We start from the raw sequence: 23,455 nt of genomic DNA on the forward strand, positions 1-23,455 counted from the left end.
TTCTTTGTCTCAAACATAGTAGGCCAAACCTATTCATGAGGTGGGTACACCATCCTGCTGATGCAGCAAATTTTTCAATGCCTGGTGCTTTATATTTCTCATCCTTAGCCATTTGTAGAACACATATGTGGATTCCCATGCATGTTACACAGTAACCATTTTGACGACACTCTGTCACCCATTTATGCAATTCACTTTCTAGAGCCCCATAAAAAGACGTTAAACCACGACAAGCTTTTTTTAGCTTTTGGAATATGTTCCAAGTCAGTCTTCATTTTCTGCCACTCCCTCACTTGCTTTTCATCAACACAGAATTCCCTACTTGCAATACTGTTATTGCTCTCTTCTGCTCTTGACACACCTTCATTTTGAAACCAGCCTCATATGACTGGTGTTTTTGTTTTGGTTCAAGAGTATCCATTTCTAATAGGATATGTGACCTCAAATCTATACATACAGACAAGGAAACATAAACACGAGAAATACCCTTCCCAGACCAGAATTTTTTTCAAAGCTATGTACTTAAATTTTTTTTACAAAACACATTTGTCAAATCTGCGATTCCTTTCTTGAGGTCACATATCCTCTTCTATGCTGTCAAATCACTGTCCCTTCATGATCCTCTTCATTTGCAAGGGGAGGAAATAAAAGAGGTTGCATAGGGCAAGGTCAGCAGATGGCTATAGAACAGGTGCATTGTCGTGGTGGCAACACTAGTCCTCTGTTTCCCACCAATCAGGCCTTTTTTTTGTTGCACACGGTTACATAATCTTTTCAGAACCTCTAAATAGAAAGCTTGATTAAGTCTGACCTGGTGGAACAAATTCCAAATACACTATCCCCCTGAGGTAGTTAGTTTATTGTGCCAACCTGGCCGATAAACACATGTGGGGTTAATTAAAGGGAGGAGGGATAAATGGCTCAGTGAGCCTCACCTTTTGAGTTCTCAGGTCTCTTGCTTTCTGATGGTCGGACCAGGTTTCAGCTGCTTTAGCTGGCAAGACTCTCTTCCTGCAAGACATCCCCGAGGAGAAGCCACATGGAGCTACCCCGATACAGCTAGAGCAGCTGTGTGGAGACCCCTGACAGCGCTGAGATGCTTACACATTCACTGACTCAGCTTTCCTCCTGCAGTCGGCATTATTGCGTGTGTTTTGTGAGATGGAGGAGGACTTTGTGGATTGGTGTTGGTCATATGGGTTAATGGGTACTATTGGACTTGTGGGCTTGGGTAGCACTGGATTGGGATGTTTTCTTGATGTGCACTTAACCTTTATATAAAACTTTCTCTTATACATGAGTTTCTGTGGATTTGTTTCTGTAAAATACCTAAACTAACACACTCCCTTACATCAAAAACCAAATTAATATTGTCTTGATCTTTGATTTGACTAGCTTTTTGGGATAAGGGGCTGCTGGCGTCCTCCACTAGCTCGACCGATGCTTGCTTTGGGACCTGTAAGCAGAGCACCATGCCTCCTCACCAGGAATGCCAGCGCAACAACAAGTCTGTGTCGCTCAGAGCTATTCCTTCACAGCATGGCATGCTTCCACTGCACAATCTTTTTCTTGGTCAGTCGGAAGCAAGGCACAGGTTTTGCAGCGACCCTTCTCATTCCCAAATCTTCCATTAAAATTCGCTGAACTGGGAATCCAGAACAGATGATCCCTTCAGGATCAGTGGTGAGAGTGGTTATACTGGGAAGGTGGAGAGAGGGTGGTGTGGAAGGGGAAACCAATTACAAGGATCTACATATAACCTCCTCCCTGTGGGGCGGACAACAGAAAAGTGGGTGAAGGGAGATGTCAGACATGGCAAGATATGACAAAATAATAATTTATAAATTATCAAGGGTTCATGAGGGAGGGGGAACGGGAGGGGAGGGGGGAAAATGAGGAGCTGATGCCAAGGGCTTCAGTGGAGAGCAGATGTTTTGAAGATGATGAGAGCAACAAATGTATAAATGTGCTTTACACAATTGATGTACGTATGGATTATGATGAGTTAGTGTATGAGCCCCCCAATAAAATGATTTTTAAAAATTCACTGAACAGAGCTCCAAGATAGTCCAAATAACTTCCTCATCTCTTCAATGGTTTGTAGTCAGTCTTAGAGCACAAGTGCACCAATTTTGTTAACATTTTTGTCTGTTCAGGAAGGTGACAGACATGCAGAACGAAGTTTGTCATCAATCGACATTTCACCTTTTTTGAAACGAGAAAACCACTTGTACACTTGGGTTTTTCCCATAGCACTGTCCTTGGAAGCTGTGTTCAACATTACAACAGTTTCTGCAGCATTTTTTCCTGAGCAGGAAACAACATTTCATAGCCACACACTGTTCTTTTAATTCTGCCATCAAAATAAATGAAGTTCGAGCAAAACTGCTTTTATGAAAAAATTCACTGTGACCAGAGAGAACAGAACCTTCCCAGGTGATGCTACTGGGTGCGTAAGTCAGAGCAAGTTGCTCAATGCTTCCCTCGTGGGGAATAAATGCATACTATGAAAGTTCTGCCCAGTGGAGCTTCTTTCTGTTTTTGTTTGTTTGTTTTGGTACCCCTTGTATGTAGAGATCAAAAGTGACTCAAAGATACACCCTGTACGAATCCTGTCACCTTAAGACAACCTACTGCCAAATGGGATTATAGTCATAGGTGCAGAGGGTAGGATTTAGAACACATAATTTGATCCATAACACCAAGGAACACAATTCCATTAAGCTTTAGGCTGTATATAAGCAGCCTCAACATCTGCCCTGGTTGTTGTGGGGTAGGTGTCATTGCTTTATCTATACCTATCACACAACTTTTGCCAAGTCAACTTTATATTGATATACAACTTATTGACAGCAAATGCAATACGGTTGTTGTCGTATGCCACCGAGCTGGCTTTGACCCATAGCGACCTGATGCACAACCGAAGAAAACACTGCATGGCCTGTGCTATCCTCACAGTTGCTCCTACGCCTGAGCCCACTGACACAGCTAGCACGTCAATTCATCTCATTGCAGGCCTTCCTCTGTTTGTCATCCTTCAGTCTCCCACCTTACCAAGCAGGACGTCCTTCTCCAGGCACTGGTCTCTCCCGACATGTCCAAAGTATGTAAGATGAAGTCTTGCCATTCTTGCCTCTAAGGAGCACTCTGGTCTTACTTTTTTCCAATACCAATTGGGTTTTCCTTTCAGCAGTGCATGGTACTTCCAATATTCTTCTCCAACACCACAATTCAAATGTATCTATCCTTCAGTCTTCCTTATTCAATGTCCAACGTTCAATGCACATGATGCAATGGAGAATATCATGGCTTGGGTCAGGCGCCCCTTGGTCCTCAAAGTAACATCCTTGCTCTTCAACACTCTCAAGAGGTTTTGTGCAGATTTTTTTTCAACATAAAATTTCATTTATAATTAGAAATAAATATTTCATAATATATAATTACAAATTGTTTTTGTGATTAATCACTATGCTTTAATTATGCCTAATTTGTAACAATGAAAATACATCCTGCACATCAGATATTTACATTACGATTTTTTTAACGTTTTATTAGGGGGTTTGTGCAGCAGATTTACGCAGTACAATACATCTTTTGATCTCTTGACTGCTGCTTCCCTAAGCATTGATTGTGGATGTAACTAAAACAAAATCCTTGACAACTTCAACCTTTTCTCCCTAACCTTGTTAATTCCTACTCTCCTCCTGACCCTCTCACTGCCACTGAATCTATTCTGGCTCATAAAGACCCTATGGACAGAGCAGAACTGCCCCTGTGGGTTTCTGAGAGTATCATTATTTATGGGAGTAGAAAGTCTTATCTTTCTCCTGCGCTGTAGCTGGTGGATTTGAGCTACCGACTTTGAGCTTAGCAGCCTGACGCGTAGCCCACTACACCACCAGGGCTCTTTCCTCCAGCCTCTGTTAACCATCCATAAACTCTGGTCGCTCTGCATTTACTTTTTCTTGCCTTTTATAAGTTAGATCATATAATATTAGTCCTTCTGTGGCTGATTTCACTTAGCATAGTATCTTCAAGGTCCATCCCTATTATAGCATGTATCAAGACTGTGTTTCTCCTACTTGCTGTGCAAAGAGAAAGATATGGATGTATGGTGGCTTGTCTCCAGGAAAACCTGCATGCTTGGCCTTGAAACCAGAATGGGATAGTGCCCAGCTACCATTACTAAACATTTTGATCAGCAGAATCCTGAGGAAAAAGGGAAAATACAGGACATGGCTTCAAATTTTCATGGACTCCAGGCTTTCTGAAAGAAAATGTAAGACTCAAGGAAACAATTAGTCCAAGGATGCAAGTCACAACTTCCAACTGCCCTGAGACCAGAAGAAGTACATGGTGCCTAGCAGTCACTACTAACTCTCGGCCTGGAGCCACAGAGGTCCTGGACAGAACGCGAGAAAAGTGCAGAACAAAATTCAAAATCACAAATAAGACCCGAATTACTGGTTTGATAGAGACTGGTTTGAAACCTGGAACTGAATCCAACCCCAGGGAATACTTACAGCCAAACAATAGGCGTGCCTATAAAGTAAATAACAACACTGTGAGGAACATACTCTCCAAAAATTACCAACCACACAAGATGAAAAGGGCAGCATTTGCCCCCACACAGCTCAAAGGCAGGAAAGAGTAAGAAAGGAGGCGGGATGGAAATGCAGAGCTCGGGGAGGAAGGAAACAAGGGTGCTGTTCCACTGCAGGGATCACAGCTGATGTCACCCAGCAAGGTATGCATGTACCTCGGTGAACGGAAGACGAATTGTAAACTTTCACCTACACCACAAGCAAAACAAAACAAGACAAGCATTCAGACTCCGATTTTGATGAGCAAATATTCGTCTTATTGGTTTAGGTACAGGAACATCTAAAAATAGTTTTTGTGCATAAGTTTCCTGTGGTTGGAAAAGACACAAAAGAACTTTGACATGTACCGTGGAACGCACTTAACCCACTGGATTGGGAGCAGAACACGTGGCGTTTGGTCCGTCTTTAAAATGAGAAGCGTAGGTAGGTACTCAACCATCACAGAGATCATGTCAAGAATCTAGTACACACCGGGAACGCAATCACATAACATTACAGTGGCTGATAGCACAGAAATTATGTTGCTCATACTGATGATTTTTAAGCTCAACAAGTGTTTATAGACTATATATAAAATGCCAGACATTGTGCTAAGAACTGGGATCCATAAATCATAATATATCATTCCTGAACTGGAAGACACAGGGCTGACTTAGAAAAGGCTTTAAAGCCAGAACTTTTAAAAGGTTGTAAGATTTTGCTAGAAGAGGGGCTAAAGGTGAAAGAAAGAAAACAGAAGGAACTGCATGTGGTTATGCGAACTAGCTTCTTAAGAGCACAAATAAGTAAACTACCCCACCTAAGTTTGCATCTCACCTCCACTACTAATCAGGTTGCAATGGTGCCAAATTCCACTCTCTGTGACTCAGCATCTCATTTGCTAAATGGGGATAATTATAGTAAAATGCCTACTTCGTTTTCCTCTAATGAAGTAAAGGCTAATTAAGTAATTGGTGACCCTGGAGGGTAGGTGCTGGACTGCTCACTGCAGGGCTGCAGGCACCCGAAGGAGAAAGGTGAGGCTGCCTGCTCCCATCGAGATTTACATCCTGGGAAAGCCCATGTGGGGCTGCTGAGTCCCAATCGGTTTGATGGCAGAGGTTTTGGTTTGGGAATTAAGTTAATGTTTGTCGAGTACTTAGAAAAGAGCTCTAGTAATCAAGTTTTACTGAGGCAGCACACAACTAAGCTTTATTTCCCCTCCTGATGCATGCACGCTCCCTGGACCAGTCCTCTTCCTTTGGGGTCTGGCCTGAAGCAGCAGCTTGTATTTGGCATGTGCTTTTATAGTGAAAGGTGAAAGATACGGCACATGCTTTTTTAATGGCAAAGGGAAAGAGCAATGGTACAAGCACTCGATGCCCTCCACAGAGCTACCTTATTGGCTAGAGTATGTCACAGGGCCAAGCCGAATGCCAATGGGGAGGCATACAGGAAGGAGCTCAGCCAAGCAAATATTGCGAACAGCTCACAATATCATGGTCTTGTGAAAGGAAAATTAGTGGTTGTGCAAGTGCATTGAACCTTGAGCTAGCACTGTTTGGGAACAGCAAATGGTTCAGTATAGCATATACACCACAGGAGAGTGGAACGTGAGCAGAGCAAATTTTGAAAGGCTTTGAAATGAGGTCAGACAGTAGGCTCTAAGTGTGAGATATCTCATAGTCATAAAATTTCATAGTTATATTTCATAAACCACAGAGGTACTTTAATCTGCCCGTTTGTTATGAAGACACTGACAGAATTTTTTCCGCATTAAGTATTTATAAATCAAATGTCTACTGGTCACTTCTTCCTTGTGCTGTTAAAACACATAGGCCACAACATGCCGAATAGGCGTTCCCTGTGAGCTCTGGTCTGAGCTGCCTTTGTGACAGCAGGTACAGAAGGTCTATTTCAGTAGGGCCCAGTTTACCTGGGAGTGGAAGACGGGGGATAAGCATGTGAATGACTCAACATAAATGTACAGGTGGGTGCAGTGAGCTATGTGCAAGGGAGAAATAAGCACTCAATTCAGTGTTGGGATGAGGGATTAGAACTACTTTTCTAATTATAAAAGGTGAAAGTACTCTTTCAATAGGAATGCTTTGTATCTAAGGATCTACTTGTCATCTTCTACTTCCACACACGATCCTTTCACAAGTCAACTACCTCACAGCTTTAACAAGCCCTGACTTCTCTTTGAAACTTCTGTCCTCATTTTCCATGGCCTGTGGGAAAAATAAACTAGATTCCTAAAGTGTAACGAGGAGCTCTGTACTGGGGCCTTCTCAGGTCCATCCGCAGAAGAAATCAGTAAGAAGGGGGGGGGGGGAAGGATTCGAAGGAGAGGAAACATGTTGGGAGGAGGAAGCCACACATACAAAAGAAGAGAAAGGCACAGAGTGCAACACACCATCCCCTCTCCAGAACAGCTGGCAGCTCCAACGCGCACTCCAAAGGAAGTCTACATTCCCACTCACTCCACAGTCTTCCCCTTAGTATCACACCGCAACTTGGAGAGAAAATCAACATGAGGTTTGGTTTGCATTTTTTTTACAGTGATTATAAAACAGTGTTTTGTTTTTCAAACTATTGCTGAGGGAACAGGAGAAGACAAATCAGACCACAAATGAGCCACCCGGACTGCTTCGTGATTGCTCGTGCTTCCTCTCATCTGCACGGCTATCTGCACACCATGAAGGCTTTCACTACCAAACCAATAAAGATGCCCACTGCCGACAGAAAAGACCCGGACAGAGACTCCAGCCGCAACTCTAAGCAATCTGCTGTCAATCTGCTTTCCCAGCCTTGTTACTGGGAAGGCTAGTCTCTTTATTTTTCATACTGAGATTTCTTGATCACACCACGATAATAGAATTTTACATACTGCATAGGATAACAAATCCAGGAAATGGGCTGATGGGTAAATGATTCCTAAAACAAAGAAGCCTAGCGTCTGAGATATGCGTACGCGCTGATTGACGTACTATCAAAAAAGCTGGAAAGAGGACAAAACAGTAAAAAAAAAAAAACAAAAAAAACCCCATGTGGATTGTAAAAGAGAAAATTCACAAAAGCAGGCTCTTTCTATTTTAATCATGGCAGATTCAGCTTACGCCCGAGACCTCGACTTTTGAGAATTTGGGTACAGCCCAGTGGTAATGACTCATCCCATGAATCATAAAACTGCAGAAAATGAAGAAGTGGTGGGATACAGATGGCTCAAAGGCTTTCTGCAGAACCACAAAGAAAACTTAAATAAAATCAAGAAGGAATAAACAAAGTTTTCTTTAAGGAAAAGAAAGGATTACTGTCTAGTAAGACGAATGGAACTACAGATATGTGAAAAGTGAGCATCGCTCTTTGAAGACCTGTCCCCAAAGATATTAAGAAAAACAGTTACACATGATCATGGAAACAGGTGTACACTCATTTTTGTGAAGTACTGGTTTCAACTAAAATCTTATACGTGGCCACTACAAACTCTGCCATTATAATTTCACACCTTCAAACAACACACAGTTCTATTTAAAATCCTGAATGGTGATATTAAAAATCAGCATTGCCCAAAGGGGAACTAGGCAATACAAAAAGGTTGATAAATGAGACATGTGAATTTTATCAGATGTCAACTTTAAGTACAACCAAATACTCACACCTTATGTGGGCAGCAGCTGGGTACCAAAGGAAATTAAAAAGTGACAGCTAACGTCATTTTGTTTCTGGTCAGCTAACAAACCATGTTTGCTCTCAAGTTGGGAAAACAATGTAGTCCCCATTACTTTCCATGAAGGCAGAAAGTCGTGCTCTCTCAGTAAATCAAGACCTCGCTATATGGGAATCAATTTGACAACAGCAACAAGGCTGATCAGAGAAGACGCGCAGAAGGCAGGCAGGCAGTCAGGTTCCTAATTCAAAAATGGAGACGGAGGAGGGCTGCGTCACTGAGAGGATGTAGTCACTGTCACTGAATTTTAACAATTAACAACGCTAAACTTACATACACAGTTAACATCAACAACAAAAGCAAATTATTAAAACAAAACACCCACATACAAAAGCAACTTGACAGAACAAAATCACTATTGCCACCTAGTCAAATACTATACTGGGTACTTCACCACTCTTCCCTTCTTTTAATCACTGAGTTAGTTTAAAGTTGAATATCCAAGGACATTTTTATAATCCTGCAAGAAAACAAGTGACAGACAAAAAAGAGAAATGACCATGAGCCTAAACAAAATAAATAAACAAACTCAGAGATGGCAGCTTTCCAGAATCACTTATGTATCTGGTTTCTATGACAGCAGGTAAAAAAATGACTTATGTTTTACACAATGTCTTTTTAGAAACAAAGCTCTTTCTCTTACAAAAGCACGTAACTGCCAGATTGAAATAAAAGTACTGCTCCTGCCACACAACACGGTATGTTAAGTGAACTTTTGGTTTCAATGCTAAAAGGCAAAATTTCATCAACAGGTTTTGTAACATTTTCCCACAACATTGAATACCATCTGTACATTTCTTGATGGGGGTAAAAGTCTAGCTTTTTATTTAGCATGAAAACCAAGGGGAAAAAAGGAAGTCACTAGATAGATGTCTATGTGGAGAGAAGTCATGTTGAGCAAGAGACATCTGAAAGAGATGAATTATGATTTTTTAAAGATAACCCTTAAGTTTGATCCTACATCAATGTTATATTAATCAGACATTCACCAATAATTCTAATGCCCTATTCATATCTGAAGTATGTCACATTAAACATTTCAAAATAAAATATGATTTTTTAAGAAAAATATTAAGAAAGAACAAACTTCATTATGTTAAAATCAAGCAGGAACATTTATGATATTAAAAAAAATCCCAGTGTCACGGAGTCCTTTCTGCCTCATGGCAAACCTCCAGCATAGGGTAGAAGTGCTCTGTGGGTTGAGAGACGGTAAATCTGTGGAAGGAGAAGGCCTCGTTTTCCTTCCTGGAGTTGCTGGTGGTTTCAAACGGCTGACTTGTGGCTCGCAGCCTAACATGGTTGCTATGACACCATGGCTCACCTGTATATGCTGCATCATGAAAGAAGAAACGTAGTGACCGTTACTATGCACATGAATTGTGTCAAATAAACAGGGTTAGCGCCCTTTGATTATGATGGGACAGAAGCAAAGAACAAGGCTGCTAGGAAGATGGATCAAATTGATGGTCATAGGTAAAAGTCAACACTCAGAATTTAACCACTGTCAAAGATATTCACTAGGAAAGGAAACCTTTAAAAGGCTAGGTTTATCTTGGGTTTAATATGTCAAGTAGAGTGCAGTCTAGCCACCCTTCAAAACTAAAACTTATTAGTTTTGTTCCCTAGAAGAAACAGAACGACCTAAACACGATCTACTTGGTATCTGGCTTGTCTTCAATTAAGAAGCCATCTAATATGTGTCAACCAAGTCCACATGGAAAAAGGCTCAGGTCATCTGAAAACCTCATAAGGAGGTTCGGCTCTCTGATCCTGAAGCAATGGGTATCTGGAGAGATAGAAAATACCTAGAAGGACAGAATAAAAGTGAACTGTATGAAAAACTTTTTTACCTGAAGTACATCAGTGTTTATGAAAGAAGGAACAAGTTGGATATAAAAAGAACAGAGAACAGAATACTATGGAGGGAATAAAGAGGAGAGATGAGCAGGTTTAAACAATGACACATTGGCCAAGAAATAGTAGCGGTGTTTCTAGTACTAGGGATTCAATTATGTGTGTGTGAGCGTCCCCGTCATCATCATCGTTGCCCACGTCCCTTCACCTAGCAAAATTTTCTTGTCAAACTGGCTGGGTCATGATTCTGAGTATTGTGTAATTAATTTCCATTTTGTGATCTGATGTAATTATCTTATGTGTTGTAAATCCTAACCTCTATGATGTTAACAATGCAGGATTAGTGGTAGTTATGTTAATGTAGCAGGATATAATTTAGCAGGACCAGGTTGCATCTTGAGTCAATCTTTTTTTAAGCTATAAAAAAGTTAAACAAGTAAGCGAGACGGGAGGGACCTCAGTAATATCAAGAACGAGGAATCGAGTGAGAGGGTGTTACCTGGACTCAGGGGCCTAGTGTTCTGAACTTGCCAGCCCCAAGGGAACACTGATTTCCCAGGGACAGCCAAGCTCCCACATGTTGAAAGGACATGCGACAAGAACCTTCCTTCAGAGCTGACAGAGAGCGCCTTCCCCTAGAGACGGCACCCTGAATTTGGACTTCCAGCCTTCTAAAGTGTGAGAGAATACTTTACAGTCTGTCAAAGTCATCCATTTGTGGTATGTGCTACAACAGCACTAGATAAGCAAAATACGCAAGAAGCAAGATTCGAGTGTTTTAACTTCCTTAAAATATCTGCAGTGGAATAAATCATTATTTCCAAATCCTTTTCCTTTAAGCTTTTCTTTTTTAAATCTCCCTCCTCTTTAATCTTATCCCGTGTGTAAATTTAGTTACTTACAAGACAGAAATGAAAAACTATACCCCATATTCACTTATCAGTCAAATATATATATATGTAAGACTAATATTGTAAGTGTTCTATTTTATAGATTATAAGTTATTTTTACTAAAGCTGGGGGGTTCTTACATGTCATGCATGAAGAATAAAACCCAACTGATGGATGCTCTAGATTTTCTTTTCAAATATTTCATTAATAGAAAGCTTAAGATTAATGTTTATTATTAAAACTAAGCCAAACAAAAAAGGCAGCGTGGGAACGAGTGAGGTGAGTAATTACAGCACACGGAAGGAGGGAACTGGCCCCGTGCGCCAGGCTCGCTCTCCTCTCCCTTCTCTGGCCACAGACCCTGATGAGTCCTCAGTCAGCTCTAACCCAGCTGACTTTCCACTCAGCCTGCTTCGACCCTTTCCCCTCGCCCGACAGGGGCATTTTACAAAACAAGCAGAACATTTCCCATTTTTTTTAGTAGCTCTGACTCTTTTTTCTCCTGTCAGTTTTTCCTATTAATGAAATTCCAAAAGGACAACACTGACAAAACTTCAGCTAACACGGTCATCAAAATCACCTTAGCAAATGAAGCAAACTAGACCCTTTAATCTCAATTCACCATGCAATCGACTCTCTTCATAATCATCAATGAAGTAACATTAGGTCAATAACTAACATGGCAAAAAGAATACTGCAGGTAACTGAATACGTTCTCTAATCTAAATCCCCGAATGGTTTTGTTTCAAAAGAGAGAAGAGTTGTGGGGCAGGGAGATCAGACTTACAAGTCCACTTATGGCTAGGATCCAGATGTAGGGGCCAGAGGTGAAAAGCTATGAAAGAAAAAAAAAGGCAACTAAAAAAGAAATTCAACTCTTAGTCATAGTATAACCATAGTGATTCACATTAAGTATTATTTATATATGACATAGTACAAATAAAAACAAATAACAATACTGCTATTTAAAAAGTATTAGTTTAGTTTTCTTTGTTCTTTTGTTAATCCAAATTTCAACCCAATAGCCTCACAAAGATTGATACAGCCCAGTCTAAGTCTATGAAAAGAAAAATAAGTGAAATTCAAGCATATTCTTAATTAGATGTAGGCTTCAAGTGATTTCATGTAAATACTGTATCTAAAGAAATTATTAGCATTATCATCCAAATCATGTAGTTGCCTTCTTGTGCTTAGTCTTCGGTAATGACACACAGCATGAATTTTATTTTCATGATTTAGGGTTTTCACTCTAAATTTAGATGTAAGAGTTCTGCAAGCATATAGGTTCATGTTCAATACTACTTGCTTCAAACGTCGATATTCTCATTCCAGTTCACCCCAAAAAGAGAAAGCTCTCTTTTACTTTTATTGTCAGCAACAATAAGTTAGTTAATTGCAAAAGTAATTAGAATTAGAGCTCAAGGATCTGTCCCAAAATATGTTCTACAAGAAAGCAAAGACGAGTCTGCCTGGTGTTGATGTTTAGAATTATGGTTGGGAATGTAGGACTTCTGATTGCAGAAGAACCAAGATGGCACGCTGCGCTTGAGGAGACCTCAAAGGCGAGCCCTCTTGGCTAGGAAAACAGAGCAGACAGACAGAAGCAGTGAGAGAGGACACGATCTAGGTAAGAAGCTTGGCAGGTCTTGCCTAGAGCTACATCACCTGGACCTGAGCAGTGGCTGCAACTTTAGAGCTAACCCTTTAATTCAACATCCATTCTTGTTTGGTGTAGATGCCTCTGATATTAACATGGATGAGAATTACATGAAAAAATATTTCATGATATTTTTCATCTAAAAATATAAGACACGCTAACAGCAGCTAAAACTTTCAGAGTGCCCAGTAAATCCCAAGTAGTGATTTTCATATACTGAACTCAAGGAAGCCTCATCATCACTGAATGAGGTAAATTCTATTCGTATCTCTATTTTACAGGTGAAAAAAGCATAGGTTAGGCCATCTGTCCCAGGTCAAAAAGTTATTAAATGATGGAGCTGGGAGTTGTATCCAGGTGATCAGTTGGTTGATCAGGAATTACAGCTCTCTGCTGTGCTTGCAATTTCTCCAGTCTAAGAAACATGTGTCACATACAATTTAAGTGAAATCATTTTATCAATAAAAAACGTTCCCTTTGAACTCTGAACTCTTGTGCCTCTCCTCTTGTGGCATGTTTGGTTGTACTCACGCTTGTTTATGCTCTGACCATGTGTGCACTTCCTGCCGGCTGCGGGGCACCTTGAGGACAGGCATCACCTCTAACAAGCCATTTAATGCGACGGAGCACCTAGCATAGAGTGCTAGTAGGTGACTGGGTCTAAATGACACTCGACAGATACTCTGCTTCTTTTATAAGGATCACAGCCAGCCATCCGCCATGCCCTGGCCTCCACAAGCTCTCGCAGGAAGAGGAAAAGCACAGGGAGTCCCGTGTGAAGGTTCGGAACAGCACTTTTAGGCATAAGGGGCTCAGTGCCCTCGCCACCATTCATACGAAGGACTTTAGATTGCATCCACAAGTTATGGAGGCATTTGTACTCCTACTTCCGGAGACAAACTTCTCACGCATTACTGAAAATCTTAGGACAATGTTAGAGATACATATTCTTTTGGGGAAATGTCTGTGGTAAATCCACCTGCATGTTTGTGGTGTGGCAGGGATAAAAGGATACTTTTATTCATGCGAATTGCAATAATACTGCTAAAACAACACCAGCAGTTACTCGCTAATTAGGATCTCTTTTCCGTAAGAGTTTGAAATACACATAAAAAAGAAAAAAGTAAACATTCCTAAGCCCAGAAAAACCAATGGTGGATAAGCAAATTAATCAACTGACTTAACTTTTTAAACTTAAAATTATTATCTGTTCAGATTACACTATCAAGCAACTATTATCTCTAATGCTTCAAACAAAACTGTAGCATAGATACTATTCTCCCTGCTATACAGATGGGGAAATAAGGATACGGAAAAGGAAAGTGACAAATCTAATAATTACCAGCGCAAGTAATCGGACGCAAGTTCACATGGCTCCTAATCCTTTCTACTACCTTACACCGAGCTCTTACTCCACCATTCCCAAAACAATGCTCTGTCCTCTCAAAGAGCTGATGTCACTTGTGGGTTGGAAAGAACTGTATAATTCAGCCCAAGGCTCGGCGGTATCACCGGACTTGATCCAAGATAACTCCCAGTTACTGAGCTATCTCGCTATAACTAGCACTTAGGGCTCCTGCTCCAACTCCAGGGTACTCGACTATTATATTCTGTTTTCTGTTCTAACGTCTCTAAAACAGGCCAACGTGTCAGAGAAGATCCTTGTAATAAGAATAAAATGTAGAAATGGGCTATTAGGTTAAATGAATATTGGGGGGGAGGAGGAGAGAGAGCGTGTAAACACGAGGTTGGGAGATGAAGAAAACATTTCATGAGAAATGGTTGCAAAAGTGGTAAGGAAACACCCACCCTAGATGAGCATTGATAACATAAGACAGCAAACTAAATGAGTGAGAGGAAATGTGAAAGGTTAAAAGGGGAGAGAGAAGGGCATTTTAAAGTGACATGAGGATCCGGTTTGACATGTGTGCGAAAAGAATGCTATGAGCACTAATCAGTGCATCCAAAGGCCAAGCTACACATGGTGTCGCAGGAAGCAATAGGGTCAAACTTCACATCAGAAGCTGTGGGAGTTAAAGAAGCGACAAGTATTAGAGGTGGGGAACTGGAAATCTTATGTGTCTTCTATCATAGGGCCTGGAACACAGCAGGCAATTAAAGATTGGTGAAGATAACCTTTTAAACGAAGTCAGGCAACAAGTACTCAAAAGGTCTTCTTACTGAACCATTTAGCAAATGGTGAGAGTGCCACCATATTTATGACAGTTATGAAATTCATTGCATTTCATGAAAAAAAAAAACTTACCGTATATACTCGAATATAAGCTGACCCGAATATCAGCCAAGTCACCTAATTTTACCACAAAAACTGAAGTCAAAATGTGCTGAAAAAACTCGGCTTGTGCTCGAGTATATATGGTAAGTTCAGGTCAGAAATGCAGATTGATTTCTTCTTGAGAGAATAAATAGCCAACGAATTAAGTTGACACTGATTTTCCACTTTCAACATTTGATCCTTCTCATTAGTTTCCACTTCATATGATGATTTTTAAAAAATACTCAATTTACAATTCTTCAATGAACTTTAAATATTTTCCACTGATTCAAATTACAGTGAAAGCTCTTATCAGATATCAAAAGAATATGAAAGCGTTCTAGTACCTGATGCACCTTGATGTTCTTGCTCTATAAAACCTGCTTTGAACATTTGATAGAGATCATGAAGCTAAACTTAAGGGGAAACAAATTGTTTTCAGGAGATAAAATGAGAAAAAGACCAAAAGGTGAAGAAAAAAAAATCTGGTTCAAGAAATGTGAACATAGAAAGTGCATACTATACCTGTAGTCCCAATATATAAATCAATGTCTTGTTTGTGATGGAAAACTGGCCCATAATCTGTGCAACTTGGACTCTTGGTATGGAGCAGTAAAATGGTACAAAAAGAGCAAACACAGGTGCCAGGCTATGCAAATGAAAAACAAAACAAAACATATCACTATAACACCGAATTTAAAATATCAATGACAAATGTATATATTTGAAGTGACACTATTTATAATGTTATCGCGGTCTGAAATTGTGGTCTTTGACACACAAGTTGGTTTCTATATATGCATAAAATTCCCAACTAATTTGTATTACAAGTAACATATTACAAAAACTCTAATTTTCTTATTTTTGTGACACTCCCAGACTACTGCGAGATGTGATTCATCATTTCCTAATTAATTTTCAGATAGGTGAGAAAAATGAACACTGATGTTTGCTTTCTTCTCTTGAAGAATTTAAACTACAACAGAGAAACTAGAATAACCACAAACGAGAATTAGAACTCTTGGTTCTGGTCCAGCTCAAAAGTCCCATTTCCAAGTTGGTCCAATTAAACATCATCAAAGCACTTCACGCCACTCACCACTCCTCTTATTCTTTCCTGAAATCTCTCCATGTTTTTTGGTTTTAAATTCTGCTGCTTCCTTAGTTTCCCACCTTGGCTTCAGCTCTCTCCAAGGTTTCATTATATTTTTATTTCTTGTTCTAGTCTCAATTGCATGATCTCAACCTACACTGTGCCTTCAACTAAGAAAAGTCAAAGTGAGTCCCAGCCTTCCAGTCTGTTCTCTTGCCGTGGTTCTGAAACTCAATTTGTTGATACCTTCAAATTCCCATATTCAAAAGCTGAGCAAGCCTCTCTACTTAAAAATGTAATACAAATAGTAGCATGAGAGAAGAAAACCCTTCCACTCTGTCTTAGCCATGGAGTTTCCCAAGCTCTCTTCCTGTCCCTTCCCCTGCTCTGGCCACAGCCCTTTCTCATGCCCACACCAGGCTGTTCCCTAGGGAGATTAGGCTTGTTTGTGACTGTACACTGACATGCTCTTTCACATCAATATGAAATATCCTTTCCACTTTTCTTTTTTTTTAATTTTAATAATTTATTAGGGGCTTATACAATTCTTATCACAGTTCATACATATACATACATCAATTGTATAAAGCACATCTGTACAGTCTTTGCCCTAATCATTTTTTTCTTCTCTTTTCTTTTTTTACATTTTATTAGGGACCCATACAACTCTTATCACCATCCATACATATACATACATCAATTGTATAAAGCACATCCATACATTCCCTGCCCCAATCATTCTCAAGGCATTTGCTCTCCACTTAAGCCCCTTGCATCAGGTCCTCTTTTTTTTCCCCCTCCCTCCCCTTTCCCCCCTCCCTCATGTGCCCTTGGTAATTTATACATCGTTATTTTGTCATATCTTGCCCTATCCGGAGTCTCCCTTCCCCCCTTCTCTGCTGTCCCTCTCCCAGGGAAGAGGTCACATGCCTTTCCACTTTTCTTATTTAAAAAATCAGACTAGTCTGGTATGAAATAACTTGGTTCTTCTCAAACTTCCCCAATTCTTCCTGGCAGTGAGTTTTGCTCTTTGGCCTCAGATGAAATTTGGGGAATCAATCAGTTGGCTACTAACTATGTGTGAGGCAGTCTCTCATGCCTTGGAGCTTCAGTTACATCTATGGGTAAGAAGCAATCCCTAACCTGAAGAAACTGGGCAAATATGAAACACTCACATATGCGCATGCGTCAGGCAGTTAGCATGCATGAATAAAGTGGCTTGGGCACACGTGCATACCAATTTTTCATTTAACAATGTTAGTGTAATTCTGTATTCCCAGTTTTGACAGGATATTAGTACAGAGTTATTTCTTCACGACAACAAAATGCATGAAATAATTATTTCACAAAGAAATATTCTACCACTTTCATGGAAAAACAGGGCTCTTGTGATCTCTACAATATTTTCCCACCATTGATAAGAGACTGTGTTAAAGGAAAACATTAACTGCTCTATTGATTCTTGTTTTTTATTGAAAAATTTATACATATTTTGTTTCGATGATATTAGTTGCAATCTCTTCAATGTATCACCACCATTCGCACTTTCTCTCTGGGTTCCTCCCTGGGTTCCCTGTTGTAATTTGCCATTGTTCCTGCCCCGTCTGTCTTCTGAGCTTTGTTTCTAACAACACTGCCCTTTTGGTGCACTGCGATAGATTGCTCTGAGGAATGAGTCATTCCAGGTATGGTCGTGATTTACTGCCAGTCTGTTGTTTGTCTAGAAGGTGATTTCTGGGAGTAGATTTTTGTTTAGGGTTTCAAAAATGTGGAAAAGCCATAGTCTTGGGGTCCCCTACTCCTCTCTATTAGACTAGTAAATTTGGTCTTATTTTATGATCTTGAACTTTTTTCTATATTTCCCCCACCTTCTCTCCAGGATCTGAGTAGTTGGTAGTCATAGCAGGGCGCCATCTAGTTATTGTGATCTTAGGCTAGTGGAGGCTGTGCTTTATATGCTCCGTTTGTCCTGCGGACTGATTATTTTCTTATCTCTCTGATTTTTTCCACTCTTCTTTCCTCTGGACAGAAAGAAATCCATAGTTACATTGTAGATGGCTACTTGCAAGACTTTAAGATACCAGTTGTTCCCCAACACAGTAAGATGGGGAACATCGTCTTTATGGACTTTGTGAGGGATACAGACCTAAGCCCTCAAGCCCAGTGGCAGTCCCTCACGGTGTTTGCTTATGGCTAAGAAGTTTGCATGTCCCGTATGCTGTCCTGTATGAGGGGCTACCAACAAAACCCCAGAAGAAAGCTCTGCTGGTGGGGCTCTCATAGTATGCATATTTCCCTGCCAGAGAGCAACAAGCACCCCCCTCTCGACAAGTGCCCCAGTGGCGTTGCCACAGAAGGCTCTCTCTGGTAACAGAGAATTTTTTGTAAAAGAAGTTCTGCTCAAAGCTTGTTTTTTGTGACGGCAGATTTAAGAGAACAGCGCGTAGCTGTGAAATTTTATTGCCTGCCCATGAAAACTTTCACAGACATTGTTGTGATGTTGAACACAGCTGACAAGGACAGTGCAATGAGAGAAACTCAAGTGTAAGAGTAGTTTTTTCATTTCAAAAAAGGTGAAATGTCAATTGATGACAGACCTTGTTCTGGATGACTGTCAACTACCTGAATGGATATCTCGTAGTGCATTTGGAGTTTCTGCTACCGGGTCAGACTGTTAATCAAGTTTTCTCTTTAGAGATTCTGAAAAGACTGTATTAACTGTCTGTGATTTTTAAAAGGCCTGATTTGTGGCAGATGGGGGACTGGTTTTGCCACCATAACAATGCACCTGGCTCACACAGCCATCTCTGTGCACCAGTTTTTGGCAAAAAAACAACAACCAAAAAGAAACCCAGCATGCCTATCTTGCCCCACACACCTTACTCACTTCACCTCAACTCGGTGAGACTTCTTTTTGTTTCCGTGAATGAGAGGAACATGAAAGGTCAGTGATTTGACGATGTATAGGAGGTGAAGAAAAAACTGAGGGAGGTGCTGTCAGCCACCCAAACATGAGTTTGAAAAATGTTTCCAAGAATGGAATCCCAGATTTGACAAATGTATTAAATGTAAGTACATGGTGGAGAGCACAAATGGAGAGTGCTTTGAAAATGATAAGGTTGTTTTGTTAAAAAATTTAAATACATAGCTTTGGGGAAAATTTCTGTTTGGTGGGGCACCCCTTAGATATATTTGCAGCACATATAAATATGTACAAGAGTGCTTCAAAAAGCTCATGAAAAATAGAATTAACATAGAGGGGTTTAGGAGAGGAGATGGGACAGTCAGTGTGCGATGTAGTACCGATGAAGAACACAGCTTTCCCCCAGATCCTGGATGCTTCCTCCCCCCAACTACCATGATCCGAACTCTACCTTGCAGGACTGGATAGGGCAGAGGTTGTACACTGGTGCATGTGGGGGCTGGAGGCACAGAGAATCCAGGGTGGATGATACCTTCAGGACCAAGGGTATGAGGGGCGATGCTGGGAGAGTGGAGGGTGAGTGGGTTGGAAAGGGGAAACTGATTACAAGGATCCACATGTGACCTCCTCCCGGGGAGATGGACGGCAGAGAAGTGGGGGAAGGGAGACGCCGGATAGGGCAAGATATGACAAAATAACAATGTATAAATTACCAAGGGCACTTGAGGGAGGGGGGAGTGGGGAGGGAGGGGGAAAAAAAGAGGACCTGATGCAAAGGGCTTAAGTGGAGAGCAAATGCTTTGAGAATGATTAGGGCAAAGAATGTACAGATGTGCTTTATACAATTGATGTATGTATATCTATGGATTGTGATAAGAGTTGTATGAGCCCCTAATAAAATGTTTCTTTTAAAAAAAGAAAAGAAAAATAGAATTAAATGATTTTGAAATTGTTCCACAGACTTTTTGAAACAGCCTCATGTCCCCTACCAAACCTCTGCACTCCCATACGCCATCCCACATCTGCTCGGGTTGCAAGTATATGGCTAGTATCTACCGGCAAATTATTACACTGCAGGACTGCGTGCTAACAGTGTTTGCCATTGCTACTATTTAATCTGGGTTGCCTCCTAGTATCTTCCTTTGCTTGTGTAATGTTGCGCTGAACTTCCCTTTATAGTCTTTTGCACTTCCTTCACCACAGTTACTATATTTTTAGTACCTAGTTAATGATTTTCTCTCCTCTCTCCCTTCCCAGATTCTCATCAAAGACTGCTTCTTTCTGTGTATAAACTTTTTCCAGACTTTCATACAAAAGCATAATATCCTCTAGATTATTCTAGGTTGTCAGGTGTTTTGTGGATTATTTTAATAGCATAGTATTCCATTGTGTATTATGCATCATGGTTTGTTTATCCATTTACCCATTCATCTGTTCATGAGCACTTAGGTTTAAGTTGTTTCCCTTTGGGGGGCTGTTATTAATTATGCTTCCATAAACGCGTGTGTGTATTTGTTTCACAGCGCCTATTTCTCTAAGCTACATAAATAGTAGTCAGATGGCGGAATCATGGGCTATTACTATTTCCAACTGGGGAAAGGTTTAATGGCAGATAATTCGTATGTCACAGAGCTCAATAGTTTTATTACATTCAGGAGAGGTGTGCAATCATCAGCACGACAATTTTACATTTCTCCTTCTCATATCCACTGTTAGCTCCCCATTTGCACCAACCTTCCCTTCCATGCCCCTAGGAAATTATTAATCCATTTATCATCTCTATAGATTCGCCTATCCTGGAAACAAACAAAAACATGCAAACAGATTAAAACAAAGTAAAACCTCGGTTGAAAAGCAGAAAATGTAAAAAAAAAAAGAAACAAGTCCAAATGGCGATCAAATGATAGTACAGTAGTGTGTTACATTTTTAACCTAACTGCATATGCTACAATTGATTTTACAAGGCGATCTTATGGCTATTCACGTCCTCAACTATGGCCAGAAGGGACACATTAGAGGCTCAATCCAAGTGGGACATCCTACAAATGGAATTTTGGCATCTATTATCATCCATGGCCTTCTGAAAACTAGGTTTTCACAATTTAAGTTTTAATACCGTTCCCTCTTCCAGATTTTGAGTTTATTATTACATTCCTTAGCTCATTATACAGGCTGGTGTGCTTCTTCCATGCGGACTTAGTTGACACCTCTCTTGGATGGCTGATTGTTTGAAGTCAAGATTTTAAGGATTCAGACTCTGTTCTTTCTAATGGTTGTGGACCATGTGTTTCCTCACAACACTTTGCTTTAGCACTCTGTCTTCAGTGATCTCTCCATGAGGGCAAGCATTAAGTAGGGCCATGTCCTAAGAATGAGCTGTTCTTAGATTAGGCCAACCAATTGACAGAGTCTGCATTTGTGCCCACTCAAAGAAAGGTGATCCAACAGAATAGAAAATTACCAAATTATCATATACAAGTAAAGGTTTGCTCAAAATGGGTTGCTGATGTATACCCAAAGGGAACTGCTAGAAATTCATGCCAGCTTCAGGAGAAAATGTGGAGCAAAGTATGTAGCATTTCTGATGTCAGCTGGATCTAGGAAGACAGCTAATACCAGAAAAATGTTTACCTTGTTTTAATGACTTTACAAATGATGAACAACAAAACAAAGAATGGTAACTTCATTTAAATGTCACACATGAACCTGAGTATAGTCCAAGAAAGAGGCAGTCATTACTGATTTAAAATCAGGAAAGGTCTATGTCAGAGTTACATAATTTTAGCACACTTTAAAATTTTTTTATTTTTTAATCATTTTATTAAGGGCTCATACAACTCATCACAATCCATACATACAACAATTGTGTAAAGCACATTTGGACATTCATTGCCTTCATCATTCTCAAAACATTTGCTCTCCACTAAAGTCCCTGGCATCAGCTCTTCATTTTTCCCCTCCCTCCCCAATCTCCCTTCTCTCATGAACCCTTGATAATTTATAAATAATTATGTCATATCTTGCACTGTCCGACATCCCCCTTCACCCACTTTTCTGTTGTCCATCCCCCAGGGAGGAAGTTATATGTAGATCCTTGTAATCGGTTCCTCCTTTCCATCCCACCCTCCCGGTATCCCCACTCTCAACACTGGTCCTGAAGAGATCATCTGCCCTGGATTCCCTGTGTTTCCAGTTCCTATCTGTACCAGTGTACATCCTCTGGTCTAGCCAGATTTGTAAAGTCGAATTGGGATCATAATAGGAGGGGTGGGGGAGAGGAAGCATTTAGGAACTAGAGGAAAGTTGTAAGTTTCATCGTTGCTACACTGCACCCTGACTGGTTTGTCTCCTCCCCACCACCTTTCTGTACAGGGATGTTCAATTGCCTACAGATGGGCTTGGGTCTCCACTCCGTACTACCCACCTCATTCACAATGATATGATTTTTTGTTCAGATGATGCCCGATACCTGATCCCTTTGACACCTCGTGACCGCACAGGCTGATGTGCTTCTTCCATGTGGCCTTTGTTGCTTCTGAGCTAAATGGCCGCTTATTTACCTACAAGCCTTTAAGACCCCAGATGCTATATCTTTTGATAGCCAGGCACCATCAGCTTTCTTTGCCACATTTGCTTATGCACCCATGTCTTCAGCGATCGTAACAAGGAGTTGAGCACACAAGTATATGAATTTTGTTCTCTGATGCCTGATAACTGATCCCTTCAACATCTCATGATCACACAGGCTGGTGTGCGCCCTCCATGTGGGCTTTGTTGCTTCTGACCTAGATAGGCACCTTTTTACTTTCAAGCTTTTAAGACCCCAGATGCTGTTATCTTTTGATAGCCGGGCACCATCAGCTTTCTTCACCACGTTTGCTTATGCACCCGCTTTGTCTTTGTGTCGGGAAGGTGAGTATCACAGAATGCCAGTTTAATAAAACAACATATTCTTGCATTGAGGGAGTATTTGAGTGGAGGCCCAATGTCCATCTGCTACTTTAATACTAAAACTATATATATATGCGCAAATATCTATGTCCACATCCTCATATATAAATATATTTACATATGTACATGCCTTTATTTAGACCTCTATAAATACCCTTTGCCACCTAGCTCTTTCCTCTATTTTCTTTTAATTTCCTCTTGTCCCATTATCATGCTCAGCCTTCATTTGAGTTTTCAGTAATTCTTCTTGGTTATATTGCCCTTGATCAAGCCCTACAAGTCCTCCTGAACCCTTCTCACCACCGATTTGGATCCCTTGTTGTTCCCTTGTCCCTGGGTTTGTTAACACCACTTCCTTTCCCCCTACCTCCCCCTTTCCCATGGCCCCCGGGAACTATCGGTCCTGTTGTTTTCCCCTCCAGATTGTTCATCCAGCCTGTCTTATTTAGACAGACCAGCAGAGATAATAGCATGCACAAAAACAAGACAGAGCAA

At 40.6% G+C, this 23,455-nt stretch overlaps 1 protein-coding gene across 1 annotated transcript in view; it reads right to left on the reverse strand.

The window, feature by feature from the left end:
• UBAC2 (UBA domain containing 2) overlaps positions 1–23,455 on the reverse strand; it is a 208,263-nt gene that overhangs the window by 69,959 nt on the left and 114,849 nt on the right. Inside the window, exons 5-6 of the mRNA XM_075563460.1 lie at positions 15,519–15,642; positions 11,849–11,896 (exon numbers count right to left, since the gene is read on the reverse strand). Of these exons, the coding sequence (XP_075419575.1) occupies positions 11,849–11,896; positions 15,519–15,642 (172 nt within the window). The remainder of the gene's footprint in view (positions 1–11,848; positions 11,897–15,518; positions 15,643–23,455) is intronic.

This window comes from Tenrec ecaudatus, chromosome 11, assembly GCF_050624435.1.
Source record: "Tenrec ecaudatus isolate mTenEca1 chromosome 11, mTenEca1.hap1, whole genome shotgun sequence".
Lineage (NCBI taxonomy): Eukaryota > Metazoa > Chordata > Mammalia > Afrosoricida > Tenrecidae > Tenrec > Tenrec ecaudatus.